This window comes from Mesoplodon bidens (genome assembly GCF_964165515.1).
Source record: "Mesoplodon bidens genome assembly, chromosome: 1".
Lineage (NCBI taxonomy): Eukaryota > Metazoa > Chordata > Mammalia > Artiodactyla > Ziphiidae > Mesoplodon > Mesoplodon bidens.
The window spans coordinates 212,871,589-212,893,650 of record NC_138176.1 but is presented as its reverse complement, the minus strand read 5'-3'; the positions used below and the strand labels follow the sequence as shown (position 1 = coordinate 212,893,650).

The 22,062-nt window shown below is 40.8% G+C and overlaps 1 protein-coding gene across 1 annotated transcript; it reads left to right on the top strand.

Moving 5' to 3' along the window:
* Nucleotides 1-1,820: 1,820 nt before the first annotated feature.
* LOC308626230 (alcohol dehydrogenase class-3) lies at nucleotides 1,821-14,310 on the top strand. The gene is made up of 9 exons (XM_081251087.1): nucleotides 1,821-1,929; nucleotides 4,648-4,749; nucleotides 6,393-6,534; nucleotides 7,406-7,493; nucleotides 9,855-10,074; nucleotides 10,225-10,485; nucleotides 11,198-11,333; nucleotides 13,723-13,861; nucleotides 14,001-14,310. The coding sequence occupies exons 1-9, from the start codon at nucleotides 1,918-1,920 to the stop codon at nucleotides 14,023-14,025; spliced, it is 1,125 nt and encodes a 374-aa protein (XP_081107213.1). The 5' UTR covers nucleotides 1,821-1,917; the 3' UTR covers nucleotides 14,026-14,310.
* Nucleotides 14,311-22,062: the final 7,752 nt, after the last annotated feature.

The window sequence follows — 22,062 nt, the reverse complement described above, 5'->3', positions numbered from 1 at the left end:
GTTGTGTGCCCAAGTCTGGAGTTTACTGGGAGCCATCCTGATTCATAATCTAGAAGTGGTCCTTATATAAATAGAAGTTAAAAGCCATGGTGTAGATGAGTGGGTGGAGTGAAAGGAAAGACTTCGGACAAACTTTTTGGGAGCACTAACCCTTAAGGTATATACTGAGGTAAAGGAGCCATTAAAAAGCCTTAAAAAGCCATTAAAGGGCTTCCCTGGTGGCGCAGTGGTTGAGAGTCCGCCTGCCGATGCAGGGGACGGGTTCGTGCCCCGGTCCGGGAAGATCCCACAGGCCGCGGAGCGGCTGGGCCCGTGAGCCATGGCCGCTGAGCCTGCGCGTCCGGAGCCTGTGCTCCGCAACGGGAGAGGCCACAACAGTGAGAGGCCCGCGTATCGCAAAAGAAAAAAAAAAAAAAAGCCATTAAAAAGACTGAGCAGCAAGGAAGAAGAGTGGTCTGTTCAGTAGAGCCATTTTAATAAAACTCAGCATCCATAACAGAGTTTAAGAGTAAACTGGCAAACACTTCAGCCTCCCTCTCTCTACACTCTGGTCCACTCTTAAAACACATCAAATGCATCCATGTTTCAGAGGTTTTTCCCTGCCCCCTTCTCCTCGCAAAGTTCTTTCCCCATGTCCTATCAACCACCATCAGAAATCCTACTCACCCCTCAGCAGCAGCTGGCCTAGGAGCCTGGTGTAAAATGAAGGATGTTGCCCACCATCCAGTTCTGCAAGGACTGAGTCACTGGCCACTGCAGTCGCTGACCTACAGTGCACCCTGAAAGGAATTAGGGTGAAGATCAGGAAAGCGGCACTCCGTGCTCTGGGAAAACAGGAGAAACAGGCCCTTAGATAGTGAGAAATATTTTTCAAGAGAAACTTTTTTTATGAACCTGGATTCTCACACCTTCCCATGCACGAAAACCATTCACTTAAGATACCTGGGGCTTCCCTGGTGGCGCAGCGGTTGAGTCCGCCTGCCGAAGCAGGGGACATGGGTTCGTGCCCCGGTCCGGGAAGATCCCACATGCCGCGGAGCGGCTGGGCCCGTGAGCCATGGCCGCTGAGCCTGTGCGTCCGGAGCCTGTGCTCCGCAACGGGAGAGGCCACGACAGTGAGAGGCCCGAAAAAAGATACCTGTTCCTCGGGACTAGCAATAACCTTCTAGGAGATAACACGCTGGATTACATGGACCTCCCTCCTCCAAATCACATATCTACTGGCCTCCCAAGACAACTCTTCTGAGCTATCTGAGAGGCTGTCTCCCACGCCACAGTCCCCAGCAGGACACTGAATAAAGTCACTGGTCATCCCTTGCGCGTTTTTTTTCAAGTTGACGCTGGGAAGTTTCCTGAAGGCGCCTCCGTTTGGGGGGTGCCCTTTATCCTTCTTCGCACAGCTCAGCTGACGGAGACTCCCTCGAACAACTGCACCTTACTCGCCTTGCGCCCTCAAGATGTGCCCACAAAGTGTGTAGAAGGAGCACAAAGACACTGCAGTCCTCTCACGGTTTCTCACATGCTTCCAGAGAATTTAATTCCTGGGTCCTCACCTTCCACAACTCTCCTTTGTAAGCTTTATCGACGCTGCCTGGGCTACAGTCACACGGGGAAACCCTTTCCTGACAGATATAGAGCAGGGAGCCTGTCACGTGGCTCACGAAGCGGCCGCCGCCAACTAGCCTCCTTGAAACCCCTGCAGCTCCCCGCGAGACCACCCGGGCCTCCGCTGGCGCGTTGGCCCAGCCGCACCGCAGGCCCCGCCCCTCACGTCCCGACCCCCGCAAACCCCGCCTTCACGCTCTCCCCGGCGCAGTCGGGACCCAGCCGGACGCACGCCCCGCCTACATGCTCGAGCTTTCGTTGTGGTGGGACCCTTCCCGAGTCCTCGCTTCGCGCTGACCGGAATCCGAGGAGATGGCGAGCCAGGTATTGTCAGCTGCTACGCTGGCTGAGTCCAGAAAAGGAAGGGAGGGAGGGAAACCATGGAGCAGGACCGGGCCTCTGGCCGGGGGTGGGGGGTCGGGGGGGCCGGGGTGGGTAGGCAGGAGGTGAGGGGGAGACGCGCGGGGCTTGGCCCGGAGACGGCCTCCGGCTGCCTGAGCTGAAACGGGGCTTCGGGCGAGCGGTTCAGCAAGAAGGGAGGGAGGAAGCTTTGTTTCGGCTCCGTTCGTGGGAGGGTTTTTGCTGCTTCTTTCTGGGGCAGCCCAAGCGGGGTGGAGGTGGGGAGAACCGGAGAGTGGAGGTGGGGGGGGAGTCGGTCCCTAGCCTGGTGTCCTGGGGGTGGCTTAGGGGCCGCCACGCCTTGCGTACACAAAAATAAGTAACTTGCCCGGGGCCATACTTTCAGGTGGCAAAGCTGCAGCCAGAGCCCGTGCTCCTAACCCCTACGTTGCCTGTTTTTCACGATAGTTGTTCATAATTGAGCTATTACTGTGCCCCCAAGGAATGTATTTTTGGAAGGCTCCTAAGGGCCCTTTCGGTAACGTTTTGGAGCACTTGGGCACCAGAGCTTTATACATACCCTACTTTAATCCTCACATAACAGCTGTGCAAGGTAGTAGCCCATTTTACAGACCAAAAACTTGAGGCTTAGTGGTTGGTCGTGCTTAGTGATAACACTAAACATAGTGAGCCGGGGTTCCGAACCCTGTGCCACAGGCTATTATTGCAAGTTCCGGAAATACACATTAGACAATAAAGGCAGAAATATATGAGTAATATGATTAATCCGTCTAAAGTTGCTGATTGTTTTAATGTTTTGCAAACAAGAGATTTTCTAAAAAGATTTGTACTTGAATAGAAATGGTAAATTCTAAACGATCTTTCAGATTTAACAAGTTGGCAGGTTTTTTGCCTTATTACCAAGTGTCTTCAGCGGAGAATGTGAAAAATTATAATTCCTGTGATAGTTCAGATGTTGAAGGAGAGCAATTGCGTGTGGATTTAGCGTGGGGCTTTGCTTTGTTTAGAATTGTCGTTGACAGGAAAAGGTTAAACTCCTTTCACATATGCTTTAAAGGGGTGGAGGAGGGACTTAAAAGATTAGATTATGGATGATTTATTCTTGTTGCTTCAGATCTCTAGAATATGTGACTTCATTGTTAGTATTCTGAATTTTACCTTCGGAGTTTTGTTTTGAGATTTATGGTACATTGAGGTGAAAAAAGATTCTAATGCAGTGTATGAATTTTTTTTACCAGATTGATTGATTGATCAGATTTAATATCTACATTTTAATTTTAAAAGTGATCATTTCCAGCCTCGCCAATTAACACAAGCCACTCATCCTTCTACATAGTTCAGTTCTTTTCCTCTACTCTTTGTTTTCTTGCTAATAACTACCACCTTATTTCTGCAGAGCTACACTGTGTCAAGGACTATATAAGGGGCTTCATATTCACCATTCACAGTCACTCTATATGTAGATATTTTATCTTTATGTAACTAACTCTTTCTCATCTTTCCGCATCCCAGTTAAAAGTGACGCTTTCCCAAACCCACCAACCAAAGTTACACTCTGTCTGCACATTTTGCGTTCTGTAGCACTTTGTGCCTATCCCTTTAAATCACACTTTTTGTAATTGTTGGCTTTCGAGTCTGTCTCCTATAAACCCAGTGCAATCTTTATTCTGTGAACATGTTTCATAAGCATTATGTGAACGAGTCAAAACCTTCCTCGTTACACTTCATTCTCTGGTAAAGGAGGAGTGTACTGACTAGACTCTGAAGTAGCACTACACTATAGAAATACAGTATGAGTCACATAGATAATTTTAAGTTTTCTATTAGCCACAATAAAACGGTATTAAATTGGATTAAAACTTAACCCAATGTAGTCAAAATACTATCGCAACATGTAATCAATATTTTTTTAATATTATTGAAATATTTTAATTTTTTTATACTAACTCTTCAAAATCTGGGTATATTTTCTACTTACAGCTTATCTCAGTTCAGACTGGCCATTTTTCAAGCGCTCAAAAGCCACACGTGGCAAGTGGCTACTGTGTTGGATAGCACAATTGAAAGGGATAGATGTAGGTTTTTTAAATTCCCCCATTCTGATACTTTTCCTTACGCTCCTTCCCACCGTGCAGTTTTGCACTAAACCAGTGTTACTTAAACCGGCCTGAGTGAAAGAATTTCGTAGGGCACATCTTAAGCATTCAGATTCCTTGGACCCTGTACCCAGACTGCTGAATCAGATTTTCTTGGAACCTGTATTGTTAACCAGCTCCTGTTTATGCATTGTAGAGGGTCATTAAATATTTGATGAGTGAAACTTTATTTTTTTTATGGGGGTGGGGTGCCATGCGGTTTGCAGGGATCTTAGTTTCCCTGGAACAGGGATTGAACCTGGGCCCCAGCAGTGAAAGCGCCGAGTTCTAACCACGGGACTTTCAGGGAATTCCCGAATTAAACTTCTTCATGTGGTCATCTCAATTAAATCTTTATAATGAATATCATTTATACGAAGTATAAACACGTGCCAGACAGTGCTCCATATCACTTAGAGTTATATGTATCTTTGTGAATTGTGATATACTTTCTAAGATTAGCATTCACCAGCATCTAAATTAACTAATAAGTAGTTTGTTACTAGTTCAGGAGGATAAACATCTTGCTCTGTTTTCCCCATTTCAGGTTATCAAATGCAAGGCTGCGGTTGCCTGGGAGGCTAGAAAGCCTCTCTCCATAGAGGAGATAGAGGTGGCACCCCCAAAGGCTCATGAAGTTCGAATAAAGGTAATGAAACATCTAAGGCACTGGGAAAAAAAGGCTTACAATTAGGTCTCTGGATAGATGAGTCCTCTGAGGTCTGCAGAAGAGAAATCCCAAAGGACAGTGTCAAGGAGAAGTTATTGAAAGTCATCCAACCTTGGAATCACAGCCTCTTATTTTATCCCTCTCACCTTTGCAGCACTCTTCTCCATCTTTTTAGCTTTGGTGTTGCACTGAGCAGCCTTCTCCATGGATCATTGGATTACTGCAGTTTATCTTCTGTAGCCTGGGTTTAAGGTGGCTTTGTAAGATGCTCCCCTTTCTGTTGATCCCATGAGTTAAAATGTATGATGACACATTAGAAACAAAAAAAGAAAGAAATGGCCTTTGGATTTTTAGAAGAAACTTCAAATAAGATTTGGGAAGAGGTTCCTAATTGATTAGACCAACAAGCAAGTGAAGTAAGCTTGCTAAGAGAGCTTTAAAATGTACTGACCCTTGCAGACAAGGCCAGGGTTCAGGGGATTCATTATTCCAGTGCTTCTCAACCTCTGCTGTGGCAGAGAAATTGAAGTTACCCCTGGAGAGAGTCATATTGCACAAGGCAGCCAGCTGGATATTCTGGCATTCTCCTCTGTACTTGTTCTGATATAAAATCAGTGCTTTAAAGTAGTGAACATTGAATAAAACTAACCTCTAGAAAAAATAAGCGTTTTTTGCTGTGAATTGGAGTATACTTCCCCCATCCCACCTCCAATTCTCATGTTCCCAGGAGTCACACTTAACAGGTCGAGAAGCCAGAGCCAAATAACTTTTTCAGATCCTTTCAACCCAGGCCCAGGAATCTGAAATCTTAGACTAGTGTGTATGTTTTTCTTTAAGTTCAGAAATCAGCCTGATTGTGATTTTGCTACTAAACAAGAAAATATTGGTCCTGGATCTACTAAAATGAGACGTATGGGGCACACTGAGTTCATCAGTCTTCCTTGGGAAACTGCTAACAAACAGCTAAGAATGTTACATTGTAATCGGATGTATTTGTGAGAAGCATAGAAGCATAAATACAGACACCCCCAAGACTTTTCCTTTCTGTGCTTTTGGTAGTTTGGAAAACTGAGAGATGCTTGAAGGCTAGAGAAATCGGGATAAAGGGCTTATTTAAGTAGACATTGTGTGTGGCTGCTAAAAGGGGAGTTGGTTCCAATGAAAGCTCTGAGTTTTGGCCCAGACCAAGCAGGCTGACTTATTTCAGAAATAGCCAATACCTTTTTAGAAATCGCATTCCCCAACAGTTAGGAGGAGGCCAGCAGTGAGATGGGCTCCACCTGCTTTTGCACACAGGTGGTGTTCCTCTCCACACCAGAAGGCACAGTGCCCGAAACATCACCTTGTTTACCTTCTCCTGCTAACATGCACTGAAAAGGAGAATAGATGTACCATGTTTCATTGCCTATAAATGCACTGTTACTTTTAAGTACCACTAAGAAAATGCCAGTTCTAATTAAGATGCCAGAGTATAAGCATATGCTGATTTTAGAGAGGTTAAAATATGAAAGAATTGTATCTTCTAATCAATAAAATATGTTATTAAAGTAAAAGTGCCTCCACCTATGCCTCACTCTGAATTGCATGCACACACACTTAGACACTCTTTAATACCCTGTTAGATTATTGCCACTGCAGTTTGCCACACTGATGCCTATACCCTGAGTGGGGCTGATCCTGAAGGGAGTTTTCCAGTGATCTTGGGACATGAAGGTGCTGGAATTGTGGAAAGTGTTGGTGAAGGAGTTACTAAGCTGAAGGCAGGTAAGGAGAGTATTTGAATCACTTATTTTACAATTTTGGCTTATTTCTCTAGGGAAATTATGTTTCTGATAAATTATACATTGTTTATTTGTGAATAAGTTATCGCCTAAGTAAGTTGTCAAGATTGATTTTATACACCTCATCTGGAAAGCACAAATATTTGAGAGTTTCTTTCTCTCTGATTATGCAGACTGCTGTTTATCTGAAATGGTTTAAGTACATCTCCAAAGCAAATTTTGCCCAATTAAGCGAGAATTTTTGAAGATGCATTGAGTCAGTGTTTTGAAGCACATGACCTCCTTGTTCTCCACTTACTGTTTTAAAAGTTTCACTTAGACAAAAATTTGAAGCTTGTATTTTTTGCATAGTCAGGCAGTGTCTGAATGATGTCATGTAGGTAAAGTTCTAGGTCTTAAAGTTGTTAACTTTGCAAAGCTGCAAATGGGAATTTGGGGGACTTCCCTGGTGGAGCAGTGGTTAAGAATCTGCCTGGCAGTGCAAGGGACAAGGGTTCGAGCCCTGGTCCAGGAAGATCCCACATGCTGCAGAGCAGCTAAGCCTGTGTGCCACAACTACTGAGCCTGTGCTCTAGAGCCCGCGAGCCACAACTACTGAAACCCGCGGGCCTAGAGCCCATGCTCCACAACAAGAAACGCCACCACGATGAGAAGCCCATGCACCGCAACGAAGAGTAGTCCCCGCTCACCACTACTAGAGAAAGCCTGCACACAGCAACCAAGACCCAACGCAGCCAAAAATAAATAAATAATTTTTTTTAATTAAAAAAAAGTGGGAATTTGCAGGGGCTGATAGATTCATTTAGAATCAGATGCTACCTATTCAGGATAATGTCCTTGCATTTGTTCTCCAGGTGATACCGTCATCCCACTTTACATCCCACAGTGTGGAGAGTGCAAATTTTGTCTAAATCCTAAAACGAACCTTTGCCAGAAGATAAGGTTAGTATCTTTTTGTTTTATTCTTAAAACAAGAGGTAACACTAATCATGATCATATCATGAAAATAAGTAATTACGTGGCAATTTATACAGGGCATTTTACATGAATTATTTCATTCCATCTTAAGGGCAACCTGTCATTATCACTGCTATCACTATATTCATAGATGAGAAAATTTAGACCCAGAAATTAAGTGGTGTGCTCAGCAGCATCAGCTGTTAAGAGGTACCTCACAAATTTCTGAACCCGTTCTCTTTCCATAACACTAGGCTAAATTTGCCAAAATATGTAGTAAGGAGGGACATGCTTATGAAATTAAATGAAGTCATTTTTATGAGCCATTTTATTGTCCATGAAATCGAAGTAATAAAACTTAGTTCATAAGGTTTTGGGAAGACTACAAGAGATAACATAACCTTTTGACACAGAAAAGGTGGTTATTTGATTGTAGCAAGGTAACTTAAAAGAACTTCGAGGCATTTAAGATCTTGTGTCTGTTCACCCCTTTTTTGTCTTTTTTATTGAAGTAGAACATATAATGAAGTAATTAAAGTATACAAAATCTTAAGTGTACAGCTCCATGAATTTTTATACATATACACACCTAATAGTTATAACCATCACCCAGATCAAGATAGAGAACGCTTCCAGCAGCCCACAAAGTTCTTCATGTCCCATACAAGTCAACACCTGCCTCCCTCAAAGCTCACCACTATTTTGGTATCTTTCACTGTAGAGCTTCATATGAACAGAATTACGCAATATGTGCTCTTTCGTCTGGCTTCCTTCATTCATAGTGTCTGTGCGATGTATCCAGGTTGCTCTGTGCATCAGTGGTTTTCTTTTGTTTCTCTCATATTCCATTCCAAATAATCACTGTTAATCCATTCTCCTGTTCATGGACATTTTACGTTGCTGCCAGTTTGGACCTGTTGTGATTAATGCCACTATAAGCATTCATATGTGTCTCTGGATGGACATATACACAACTTTCTCTTGGGTATTTCCCTAGGATTGAAATTGCTGTGTCATGGGATATACTCCCACCAGCAGTGTTTGGGAGATCTGTTTTTTGCATTTTTTTGTAATGCCATTGACAAAATTAGTTTCTATTTTTGGAAATAAGGTTCCATTTATTTTATCACGTAAATCCAGTTAAAAAGCTAGAACCAAAAAAAAGAAAAAAAAACTAGTCATTTTGAAAGGGAATTCCAAACACGGTCTGAAAAAATTTTGACACGTCAGATATATAATAACAGTAATAGGTTTTTTTGTGGCTGTCTGTAACCTTTTAGAAGGACAAGTCCTTTCAAAGCTTAAAATACATCCCATATCACCTTTTGTTCAAGAAACTCTTCTGGGACAGGAGCAATTTCTCACATTCAGAGCTAAACAAACTTAACTTGCTTTCATAAAGATACAAGTTATTTATGGTAGAGCTTTGTCACTATTTGTTCTTTGTTTCGGATCATATTTTTGTTTTTGTCTCAAAGGAAATGTACTTATTCTTGAATCCAGAGGCAATCCATTTTTCTTCATCTATATATATTTATTTATTCACATATATTCCAAAGGATTTGTCCAAGAATGTACATCAAATTGTAGTGTTTATTTTTGTTAAAATAACATACATATTAAGCACTCTGTGCCAGGCACAGTGCTAATGCTTTACATAACCTCATTTGATCTTTATAGCAATGTCTAAGAAAGATAGGTTTCTCTGATTTTCTGGTGAGGAAACTAAGGCACAAAAGTTAATTCACTTGCCCAGGAGCACGTGGGATTTGAGCACAAGTGTGTCTGCCTTTAGGGCCCATGTTCCTAAGCAAGATGTTACATCACCTATTTAGGATATCAAAAATAATTTTTGTTACCATGTATCATATCAGTGGTGAGAGCTACACTTTTGAAATAGGCCTCCTGAAAGATCTAAATCAGCCAGTGTGGACATCTACTTTCATCAGCTGATGTGGATAGTTGCTTGTAATCTTTGCTGTGTAGATGCTGGTTTTGGCTTTATGAAGTTATATTTGCTCACAGAGTTTTATGATGGAATTTTAAAATCATTTCATCTGATCCATAAATTGTACCTGTTAAAATTATTTCAGTACTCTGACAGTATAATCCAGAAGCATATGGAATGTTGGAAAAGATAGGTAAGATTATAATTCTTTTATAAGTTTTCCTAATAAGGCATTGCTGAAAGGTGCTAAATTATTAATGAATATATTAGAAATTAGACTTTTGGTCTTAGCACATTCTTCTGTTTACTGGTCATTATTTTTAAAATTGATTTCTTTTTCCTGTGCATTTTAGGAAACTTGATTCTACCCTACCTTCTTCCTTTTTTATTTTCTTTAGAGTCACTCAAGGGAAAGGATTAATGCCAGATGGCACTAGCAGATTTACTTGTAAAGGAAAGACAATTTTACATTACATGGGAACCAGCACATTTTCTGAATACACAGTTGTGGCTGATATCTCTGTTGCTAAAATTGATCCTTTAGCCCCTTTGGATAAAGTCTGCCTTCTGGGTTGTGGCATTTCAACTGGTTATGGTGCTGCTGTGAACACTGCCAAGGTAAGTGTTGGCCTGGGTTTTAGCATCCACCTTCTAATTTCATACAACAAAGCCTTGCTGGAATAGTGAAATTGGCCCAAACAGTAAGAAACCTAATGATTTCCTTGACTCTTGTGAAATGAGTACCTTATAGACTATCTTTACTATTAGGTGGAGCCTGGCTCTACTTGTGCCGTCTTTGGCCTGGGAGGAGTTGGATTGGCAGTTATCATGGGCTGTAAGGTGGCTGGTGCATCCCGGATCATTGGTGTGGACATCAATAAAGATAAATTCACAAGGGCTAAGGAGTTCGGGGCGTCTGAGTGTATTAACCCCCAGGACTTCAGTAAACCTATCCAGGAAGTGCTCGTTGAGATGACTGATGGGGGAGTGGACTATTCCTTTGAGTGTATTGGTAACGTTAAAGTCATGGTGAGTATGCTTGGCTTCATTCCAAGTGGGGCGGGGGGGAGGCTGATTTTTTTAATGTAATTTCCTTAATTAAGGTCAAAAATTGTTTTGGAAAGGAAAAGTCTTGAATTCCCTGATAAGAATTATTAGAAGGGAAAATGACTACTTGAACTAGAAATTGGAAATGATACAAGGGAAAGATGAAGGGAAATGTTTCTTTGCCTTTCAGTGTACACTTAAATCTCAGAGTGTGTTTCATTAAATGAAAAGGCAAAATGATGCAGCTGTAGAGAACATGGGCTTTGGAATTAGATATATGTCCATTTACTAACTCAGTGACCTTGAGCAACTACTTAACTTCTCTAAACCTGTTTCCTCGTGTAAAATGCAGATAGTAACCGTAGGTACCTGACATAAAGTAGACACTCAGCAGAAGTATAACTGTTACTTCTCTGCCTGCTGCCTTTAGAATTTTGAGCTAAGATTTACTTTTTAAAATAACAAATGAAAGCTTTAAATTCTTTCAATTTGTGTCAGTGTTGAGCCAAGTTCGTAAATTTTTTTAAATACCTGTTAAAATTGTTCAATAAAATTAAACTTACTAAATACTCACTTTGGTCGTTTTGTTGCCATTTTTCTAATAAAGCTCTGTACCACCACCCTCTCCCCCGGAAGTTTCTGGGGAAGCAGATATTCTCAGCACAGTGCACTGACTTCTGTGATTTGCCTGCAGAGAGCAGCGCTGGAGGCCTGCCACAAAGGCTGGGGCGTCAGCGTGGTGGTTGGAGTAGCTGCCTCAGGTGAAGAAATTGCCACTCGTCCATTCCAGCTGGTAACAGGCCGCACGTGGAAAGGCACTGCCTTTGGAGGTAATTTGGTGGATGAGATGAGTACATTTTCTCTTTTGTTACTTCCATTGGCAGAATTTTAATCCCACTCAGTATTTACCCCTGGGACGGGGGAGGTGCTCAGCTTCTCCTGAAACACAAGGCTACTTCTTACACATTGAAAAAAAAATATTAATATTCCGTTAATGAAATAGTTGAGGGTAGGTCAGGAGTGAGAAGCTGCTTACAGGATAAGCAAACAACAGTATCAGCCACCCTGTGCCATGTTGTAGACTTACATAGGTTATTGGCATTTTTTACTCATTTTTCCAGAGAATGCAGTGATCCCTGGATGTGATCATACTTCCGTCTGAATAGTACTGATTTCAGCAGTAACCAATACTAAGTCTTAAACTGAAAATATTAAATTTGACAAAACCTTACAACAGAATTGAAAAGCTGCCAGACTGATAATTTTTCCCTTGTATGATCCTAAAAGTACATGGTTGTTTGGGGTTGCCTAACTACCAGCAGAATGCTGAGAAAGTTTCCACCTTTTTCAAGGTTGCTCAGCTAGAGAAGAGAAAAGACATCAAAACATGTTTGTATATCCCAACTGTTGTGAATAAATGAAATCTAAAGTTTTTCATAGATTTTTAAAAAATATATTTATATCCTTACCATCCTCCTAAGGAAAGAGAATTACATAGCATGAGGTTTTTTTTCCCCAAGAATTTGCCTTTCTTTTTTTTTTAAACATCTTTATTGGAGTATAATTGCTTTACAATGCTGTGTTAGTTTCTGCTGTATAACAAAGTGAATCAGCTATGCATATACATATATCCCCACCCTCTTTCGTCTCCCTCCCACCCTCCCTATCCCACCCCTCTAGGTGGTCACAAAGCACAGAGCTGATCTCCTGTGCTATGAGGCTGCTTCCACAAGCTATCTATTTTACATTTGGTAGTGTGTATATGTCCATGCCACTCTCTCACTTCGTCCCAGCTTACCCTTCCCCCTCCCCGTGTCCTCAAGTCCATTCTCTAATAGCATGAGTTTTTAATGATCTATGTTTAACAAAGTGTCCCCTGCCTCATATTATGCCAGCTTTTTTTTTCAAGGCCAGAAGAAAAGATTAGGAAAGTATGAAAAATGAGGGGTTTGGCCACAGTTCTCCTTCTTCATATGACAGAATTTGTCAAGGCAAATGTCAAGCTGACTAAACCCCTCTTTTCCAAAGCGCTACACATATGCCGCACTTGGGTATTTTAGAACAGACTTTCAGAGCCATACATGCAGCTCAGGGGCATCATCTCAGGGTCCATAGCTGTATTTGAAAGGGTGTTCTTCGTCCGGAAGACTGAGCCAGGGGCGTTGGTAGTCACCTCTCACTGAAGCCTCATCCAAGCACATGCTTGTTGGGAAATAAGCTGGAGCCTTGGGGCCCCCTGGGTGTTGCTAAAATATGACTCACAAATGTAAACAGAAGTTTTAGTTTAGGGAATGGCAGTGGCTGTGGTCTCAGTTACCAGGAGATTTAAAGGAGAAAAAAAAAAGCACTGCAGTTTGGAAGGGAAGGGTAACTGGTAGAGGACACAAGAAGGGAGATTTGGGAAAGGCTCAAAAGAGGTTTGAAATGTGGTCCAAAGACTCCCTGGTTTAAAAGGTGGGAAGGTTGGGCTTCCCTGGTGGCGCAGTGGTTGAGAGTCCGCCTGCCGATGCAGGGGACGCGGGTTCGTGCCCCCGGTCCGGGAGGATCCCGCGTGCCGCGGAGCGGCTGGGCCCGTGGGCCATGGCCGCTGGGCCTGCGCGTCCGGAGCCTGTGCTCCGCAGCGAGAGAGGCCACAGCAGTGAAAGGCCCGCTTACCGCAAAAAAAAAAAAAGTGGGAAGGCTTCTTTGTTGGTTTACTGCTTCTTTCAATACAAGTGAGAAATTGAAGGATCTGATTTTGTTTAAAATCGTAACCTGTAACTAAAGATCACCTACTTTGCTTTTCAATTTCAGTTTTCTCTTCTGAGATGGTATCCTTATTGTTGAAATTAAAACCACAGAAATAGTCATGTATCACATCAGTTTTTTTCTTCCTTGAATTTCACGATTACAGAAATCTTTGCTGTTGTGGACTTAAATAAGCTTATTCTGAGACTTCTAGAGTTCTATCCTGTATGGTTTAAAAATCTCCATTAAGATTTAATGAGATTTTAGTAAACCTTAATACAGAAAAAGGCAAGTGCTCAAAAGGCATTTACTTTTTTCTTAATTAAAGATGTGCATTTCTTCTTCCTCGCTATGCTGATTTTGAAGTTTTTCATTCCTCTTTAGTTCGTGAAAAAATTCATTCTCTTAAATGTCTTTGTCACCCACTAAGTAATAAGCATACTGTAGAGATTTGTTGGAAAACTTAATGAATAGATGTATGATTTCTTTTAGGATGGAAGAGTGTAGAAAGCATCCCAAAGTTGGTGTCTGAATATATGTCCAATAAAATAAAGATTGATGAATTTGTGACTCACAATTTGCCTTTTGACCAAATTAACAAAGCCTTTGAACTGTTGCATGCAGGAAAGAGGTGAGCTTTCTCTTTAGCTGTGTAGTATAGAATGTGGTAATGATTTGGGGCTTATGGAGGGAGAAGGGTAAAAAAAAACAGTTTTAGTGGTCTTCAAAGAAATCATTCAGAACCTGTTTATTGCTTTCTTCTCTTACAGCATCCGAACTGTTTTAAAGCTTTAAATTCAAAAGAGAAAAATTCTTCCATCCTTGTAACTAAGTCTTGTGGTCTGATTGGAGCAGCCAGACAAGCAGGAAGGCGCTCTTTCAAGTTCACAGCTTCTTAGACCTTCATTAACTGACTGGGGAATAATGTTTTCTGTATAAATTCATAAATGTCTAATCAAGGACAAGGCTAATACTGTCATAAGTCTGTTTTCTGGACTCTTCACATAAATAATTGCTGGCTCATTAAGGAATATTTTTAACATAATAAAAGGAACTTCTGCATATGTGTGGAAGTTGTCAGCTCTGTTGTATGTCAAATTCTTTCTCATGGTTTCTCTCCCCATTATCTTCATTCTTTAAAGGAAAGATGGAGGAAGAAGGGTGGTGGTGAGTATCTGAACCTTGTCTTCTACTGTCCTTGGTAACTTTCGCTTAACTTTTAAGGGTCTCAGGTCCATTTACTGAAGAACAGATTCCTCCAATCAGCAGTGGCACAGTTAATCAGAACCCAGATCTGCTTCTGTGAGATTATCTTCTTGTGGGCGGTACCATGCATTGTTCAGACTTAGACTCCTAATTCCTAGTATGACATCTGGCCCACAAATTCATCATTGAAACTACCTTCCGAGCTTAAGTAGGTATATATGTGTTGTTGGTCACTCTGAACTATTTCAAGCATATGGAAAATATTTATATACTGAATACCCAAATTTCCAGCACTTACTTTGTCAAATCTTAACATCTTACTCTTCCAGACCACTTTGCCTTTCCTCTCCTGCGGTATAGTCCGCATCCAGAATCGGGTGTTTATCACTCCCATGCACATTGCCATACTTCGACTACACGTGTATCCGTAAACCCTTTAGTCTTGAGTATCGTCATACATGTGTTAAACCTGATACTGTCTCATTCTGCAGCTTTCATTTTTCACTCATTATTTTGTGATTAATCCCTGTTGTAGGTGATACTCCCATACATTAATTTTAGTACTGTGCAGTAGTAGTCGATTATACCAACTACCATAATTTATCTGTCTCCAGTTGATGGCATATAGTAGTTGCCCAAATTGTTTCTGTATTGCTAACAAAACTGTGGTGGAACATCCTTGTACATTGTGCTCAGTGCGTTAGTTACGGAGGATGTGTACCATAGGATAAACACATTTTAAACCTTACTAGAAATTGTCAAATTGCTCTTAAATGTGGTTGGACATTTTTGCAAATCAGATGGGTGTGAAATGACTTTAATTTGCATTTCCCTTAATGACTAAAGTCTTTTTTTTTTTTTTTTTTTTTTTTTGGCCGTGGCACACAGCATGGTGGGATCTTAGTTCCCCGACCAGGGGTGGAACCTGAGCCCCCTGCACTGGGAGTGCAGAGTCTTAACCACTGGACTGCCAGGGAGGTCCCAAGTCTTTCATTCTTTTGGCCATTTGTATTTCCTTTTTTGTGAGGCATCTGTTCACATCCTTTGCCCATTTTTCTGTTGGATTACTTCTCATTTTCTGAGTAATTTTTAGGGGTTCTTTATTCTAGATGCCAATCCTTTGTAAGTTTTATATTTTAATATATTTTATATTTCTTAATTTTTATTTTAATGTAGTCACATCTATCAGCCTTTTCCTGGTGCTGTTGTTAAGTAACATTTAGGTTTCTTTACCCTGAGCAGAATAAAGAAGCAAACGAAAATGATGCATAGTCTTACCATCCAGGTGATCCATTAACACAAAAATAAATACATGAAGGCAATACATCCAAGAGTTAGAACATTCAAATAGAGAAAATTGCATGAGAAAGAAAAGCTACACTTCCCTCTCCCCCCAAAAAATAGGTGACCACTATTCAGTTTATGTATCTTCCCAGAATTTTCTATGAATAGCATTTTATACATATACTTTAAATTAACACAAAGGAATACTATTAACATTATTCTGTGCCTTTTTTTTTTTTCCCCCTTCTCCATACCGTTTATTTCTCCGTCCCGGGAGGTGGGGTCGCTGGGGGCGGGGCGCGCGGGCTGCGGGCCTGGGGCAGGGGAGTCCGGAGCGCGACGTGCAGATGAGGTGGAGCCGTTCCAGCCCACGTTGGCCGCGTTCATGTCGTAGTAGTTGTAGATCCTGCCCGGGCTGACGCGCAGGCGTCACAGCAGCTTGCTGTCGGAGCGGTTCTGCGCGCCGCAGATCTTGCCGATGCTATGCAGGCTGCAGAGCGCGCACGGCTCGCTGGAGCTCCCGAAAGCCAGGAGCTGGTCCGGGACCACGTGCACCGCCATGTACTGCGCCGGCTTGCCCGTGCCCTGCGCCAGCTGCTGGGTGAGATCGGAGAGGAGCCCGTCCGGCACAGAGGCGCGGGGCACGTAGGTGTTCTCCAGGAATATCGGCAGGACGGCGAGGAAGGCGGGGACAGGGATACAGGAACCAACCGACTCTCGTGTGAACGGCGCCTCGCCTATTCTGTGCCTTTTTCTTCTTTCTACATCATAGCATAGTTTAGACTGTTTTTGTATCAGGACATCAGATATGCCATGCACATATCTTTTGGTTGGATTGAAACCATGTGCTTTTTTCTTGTTTTAATTCTTTTGACTGATGTAGCTTAATTACTCCCAAAGTTTGTGTTCCTGAGAGCATTATTTAGTTGACTGAAAACCGGAAAAGTGGCAGTTATGGTCAGGACTTCTTTTTTGGATCTCTGGTGCATCTGAAGGACTAGGCAGTATGACCTAGCTTCTCTCATTTTACCGAGAGGGCTGGAGACCCAGTCGGGGCCCAGATGGCTCCAACCTATTGTTCTGGGTGAACTGGAAGAACAGGAGAATAAAAATAGCTTCTACCCTAGCTGTAGGAAGTGTGCTTTAATCTGGTTTGTTTTAGCTCAGCCTTCCAGGAACAAAGTATATTATTGCCGTAACAGAATGGGTATATAGGGTAATAATGGAGGAGAACTAATAATTTTTTCCCCTTTATTTTTCTTCTCATACATGAGTTATACGTGAATGAGAATGGCAAACATTATGTTCGCCAATAATGAGAAAATAATTTTAAGATAGTAAAATAATGTAACTCCAATTCTTGTAGCTGGCCAATTAGGGAGTTTACTTTTCTGTCACAGTCATGTACACAGTCTTGAGCCAGCTAATTCAGTTTAACAAGTATGAGCATTTCCTGGCTGAAAACACAATTGTCTCTTTCAAAGAACCAGTATTAAGAATCAATCTTACAAGATCCTTAATACAAAGATTCTTGGAACATGGAACTATAGGTATAAAGTATTTCTTGTTAAGATACTTTTAATACATCCTCTTGGATGGCATCTAGGTTGTTATGTATATTGCAGAACCAAATATTTTTTGGAAGAACATACACAACATAGGGCTAAAAAACATTCACTATGTGCGTGTCAGCAAATCTATCCTGGTCCAAAATTAGGACTCTACCACCTTAGAAGTATTGTCGGGAATTTTTTGAAGTTATGTTTAATCTGCTTTCTTGGATAAAAGGTATATAATTTTAACACAAGTCGCTAACCTCTGCTGTATATTTCATGAAAGGTAGTAAAAAAAAATTTTTAAGGATCCAAAATTTTGCAATATTAGGATGCATCTTTTAACAGCTTTTTGTTTTTCATTGAAAATGCTGGTATACTTGGCATTTTTCAAATCTTTCCTGCTTTTCCATTTTCAGCATGTTGGGCTATTCTGCTTTCTATTTAACCCACCTAGTGATGTTCACTGTAAAAAGACAGTCCATATACAGGCTGACTTGGAATTCCATGTCTGACTTGGAATGAGCTCTTTATTACATGCACAGAGAACTAACATAAGGTAGAACCTGTGGAATGATGAGGTTATTGAGATGAGGGAAAAAACTGCATTATATCCAAACTTTGTTACAGTGGAGCCAGTTAATGTGTATACAGCTTAAACAAAAACAGCTCCAAAAGATAAACACGATGCTACTTCCATTTATCCCACTTCAAAGCAAAATTAAATGTAGCTCATGATTCTCCAAATGTTTCGTTGATCTGGGAAAGAGGGAACATATTTTTACATGCATAGATGCTTCAGAACATTTTCTGCATGGCTACCAATCTCCCAAGTAGGTTGATGATCAAAGTCCTAAAGCAACTGACAGTTCTTTGGGCCTAGAGATACTTTGTGACCCAGGAAAAAACCAACTTTGCACTCAGCCAATTTTGTTTCAATTAACATGCAAGATCAGATTCTCTGTCAGCAAATACCCTGTAGAAAAAACAGACAGAAAACACATTTGGAAAACATTAAGTATATTTAAACAGTTACTTAGATAATAAGTACATAGAACTATACCAAGGAAGTCATATCTTTAAAGAAACAACTAGGAAGTAAACCAGCACAGTGAACCGGTACGTACAAAGTCCTCCATTATACAAACTTCTTTTGGTGGAACTTTATAGGAACAGAGCAAGTAGGATGGGCTTTTAAGCAGACTGATTTTTATCAAACTGGACATCGTAACAGAATTCATTAAGAGGTAATATGTAACATGCTCCCTTCAGGAAAGGAGCGCTAATCCACCACAGAACTACCCAGAGTTTAGACATGGACTGAAATATTCCTGACTACCAAAAATATCTAGATATGTTAAACAAGATAAAACAGTGGAAATTTGCTTTAAAATACCTGTTGTTCTCTTTCTTAAATCTACATCTTAATACTAAAAGTTCTTATTTTGTTTTCTCAGAATCACCCAGGGCTCAGATTTACTGGTAAAGTTTGAAAAATTCTATTCTGAATTTTCTGTTGATGTCTGACCCAAGTACTGAAATAAAGCAAATTTGCTTTATAGTCACATTATATATAGAATAAAACAGTTGATAAGCTGTGGTGTCATTACACAAATAGGATACCTCCATAGAGAAATACGGTGATTTGTCCAAGCCATTCAACTAGTTTAAAAAAATCAGAGAACTCAGAGCCCTAGTGTCCTGATTGTTGATCTCGTGATCGTCTCATGACACCACAGTGCAAATGTGCCTACAAGTTTGGCATGTGTTTGTTGTTGGGAGTTGAATGAGGAGGCTGGAGTAATAGTAAAAGGGCCAAGCACCCAGGAGATGGAAGCAATTATTCTACTAAAAGCTTCGCAATAGTAAAAAGGCTGGACATTCACAAGAAAAATTATTAAAATACTTTGAACTCCAACAAACATCAGTGGTAAGTGAAAATCTTTCCAGGAAGCCCTTCTTGAATGCTCCGCATATTGACTTTTGGGCACACTTTAGTGAGATAAAAACCAGTGTTGACACGTTTTAATGTAATCACAGAATTACCATATACAGACAGTTCTGTTGTTGCTCACCACAGTGCCCAAAATGAAAAGCAGCAGGTAACAGGTGGCCAAGGCCACCTGACTCCTGGCTTTTTTTTGCAAGATAACGAAATGCAAACCACTGTTTTTCTTTTTCGTACTTAGCACCAAAAGGAAAAAGAGGTAAGGAAGGAGGCTGCCACCAAAGGCTGCTTGTGAGTTCAAACACAGTGGGACCACAGAATTTCGATGCATGGAACCTGTGCTGCCTTTCTTTAGATGTTCATTTTTTAAATGAAGCAAAACACATTAATAACTTTTAGAATATCAGCATAATGCAGCCTGTGTTGTGAAACAATCTGTTCCTAAAACAATGTCCAGATGTTTTTTTCCTACTCTATACTGAAAATAGGCTACACATCCACATTACAAGTGGTATAATTTGCTCCTCCGGTAGCTAGAGAACTTGGTAGAAGCCACACACCATCAAATGTAGACAGAATCATATCACACTATATCAATTGATTCCAGTATTTCTAACTCCCAGACCGCTAAAACATCTTCCTCACCTGTATAGCATGCTTTGCCCCCAAGATTCACTGCATTTACTGTTGAAAAGTAACTTCCTGGTTTATGAAATTTAGAATACTGCAGGATCAAAATTAATTACTTCAAATAGCTTTTAAACCAATACTCTGTACCCGCTTAGTGAAATATGTTCCAAGAATAAGAACAATCACAACTTTTACACTTAAATTTTTGGTAGTGATTTTGGTATAGTAATTCTAAAATAATTTTACACATCATGTAGAATCAAGCAAATCAGTAAACATTAATGTTGTTCAGAACCAAAGTTCTCACCATGGGAGAAGGAAGATACAAATATGGAACAGGGAGGGGTGAGGAAGATTAGTGTTAAATTTGAAATCAAAGTATCAGAATGAATTCATGATTTATAAAAAATGCATTTGCTGGCTCTGTTCCCTGAACGGCCCTAGGAGCAATGACACCCTAGCAGCACCCAGATCTTGATTTCCAAATACCATTCCCCGTGAAGAGAAACTAGGGCTCCTTGGAGAAGTAGCCAATTCCCAGGCTGGGGCAGGAAAAGTGTATGATAAATCTAGAACATCTTGATATGGCAAAAAGCAAGAATGTGCTCAAAGACTAATAGGCACAGAACAAAATGACCCATAAATAAGCTTAAAGGTGCTTCCACTGGCCAAATACAGACCAGAGTAATTAATTGAATTTTTAAAAACAATGAGCCCGCACTGATACTCAAAATTAAGTGCTTCTTAGTAAAAGAGTGCCAGCCAATAAATGCAGACAGAATGCTAGATTTAGAAAGTCCCAAGCTGCAGCCACCAATGTAACAAAATAATGGATTCCGGCAAGGATTATTAATGAATGCTAAAATCATTAAGTGAACAGGATATCCAAATGGTCTCCAAGTATCTCCTCCCAAATTATTTGCTTAAGAAAGGGATTTTAAAATAGAACATCTGAAAGAAACCTAGTGAGCAAACATATATTGGCAATAATGTGACAATGACAGTATGTGCCTTGTGATGTGATGCGATGCAATGCGATGAATGGGACACACCACATGCCATCTCTGGAGTCTTCTGCCAAAACATTTATCCTGAACCTACTCATGAGGAACAATCGGGGAAGCACAGAATTCTACAAGCTAACTGGCCTGCTTTTTCAAGTCAGTTTCATAAAAGATAAAAAAAGGTGGAAGGATTGTTCTAGAGTTAAAAAAAAAAAAAAAACCTACAGATGACAACCAAATGCCATGGGTTTGGATTCTGCATTTTAAACAAGACAAACGCTTTAAAGTACACTTGGGGGGAAACTGAGCCTCAGGTTTGAATGTGTACTATACATTAGATAACTCTATGAATATTAAATTCCTTGGGTGTGACAAGAGTATTATGATTGTGTAGGAAATGTCCGTATGTTTTAAGAGAGACACACTGCAACAGTAGCAGGTGAAGTAGGACAATGCCATTTCTCTCAAAAGAAAAATGCTTTTTATATAGAGAGATGTGACGCAATAACAATTGCTGAATACAGGGAAAGGATATATGGTTATTTCACTGTACCATCAACTTTTCTGTAAATTGGAAATTTTCAAAATTATAAGTTGGAAGTAAAAAAAAAAAAAAAAAAAAAAAAACAACGGCGGGTGGGTGGGTAGGACAGAAATAGCTTACAGATACGAGGAGGGTGCGTGCATTTGGGAGCTTTAGCAAACTGGGGCATCCCACTCTCAAACTGAACCAAACTCAATGAAAAGCCAGAAGTGGTGACAGGACAAACTGAGGAATCAAGCTAAGATGGCAAATTCGTAAACACCCTCTTCCTGTTCATTTAGGCATGTGGATGGCAAGTAATATAAAGGTGTTGGTGAACGGGTTCTAATATACCTTTATACATTTTACCAGCAAAAGACATAAAATGAAAATAAAAGGCAAACACCTTTCCCTTCTAAATTATAATTCCAAGGGGGATGAAGGACTGTCAGGGGAAAAAAAGGATTATTTTAAAGTTAATACAAAAAATAAAAAGTTAACACACTGACATTTTTGAGAAGTTGCCAGAATGATGAAACTACCCTAGATGTTTTCTCATCTAAACCTGGTAAACAAACATTTGTAATCAGACATATACAATTAGACTAGAGGACATATTGTTTTAAAATCTCCCAAACCGAGAAAAGCACCATCACCAGTGTGGTGTTTATCTTTTAACAGCAA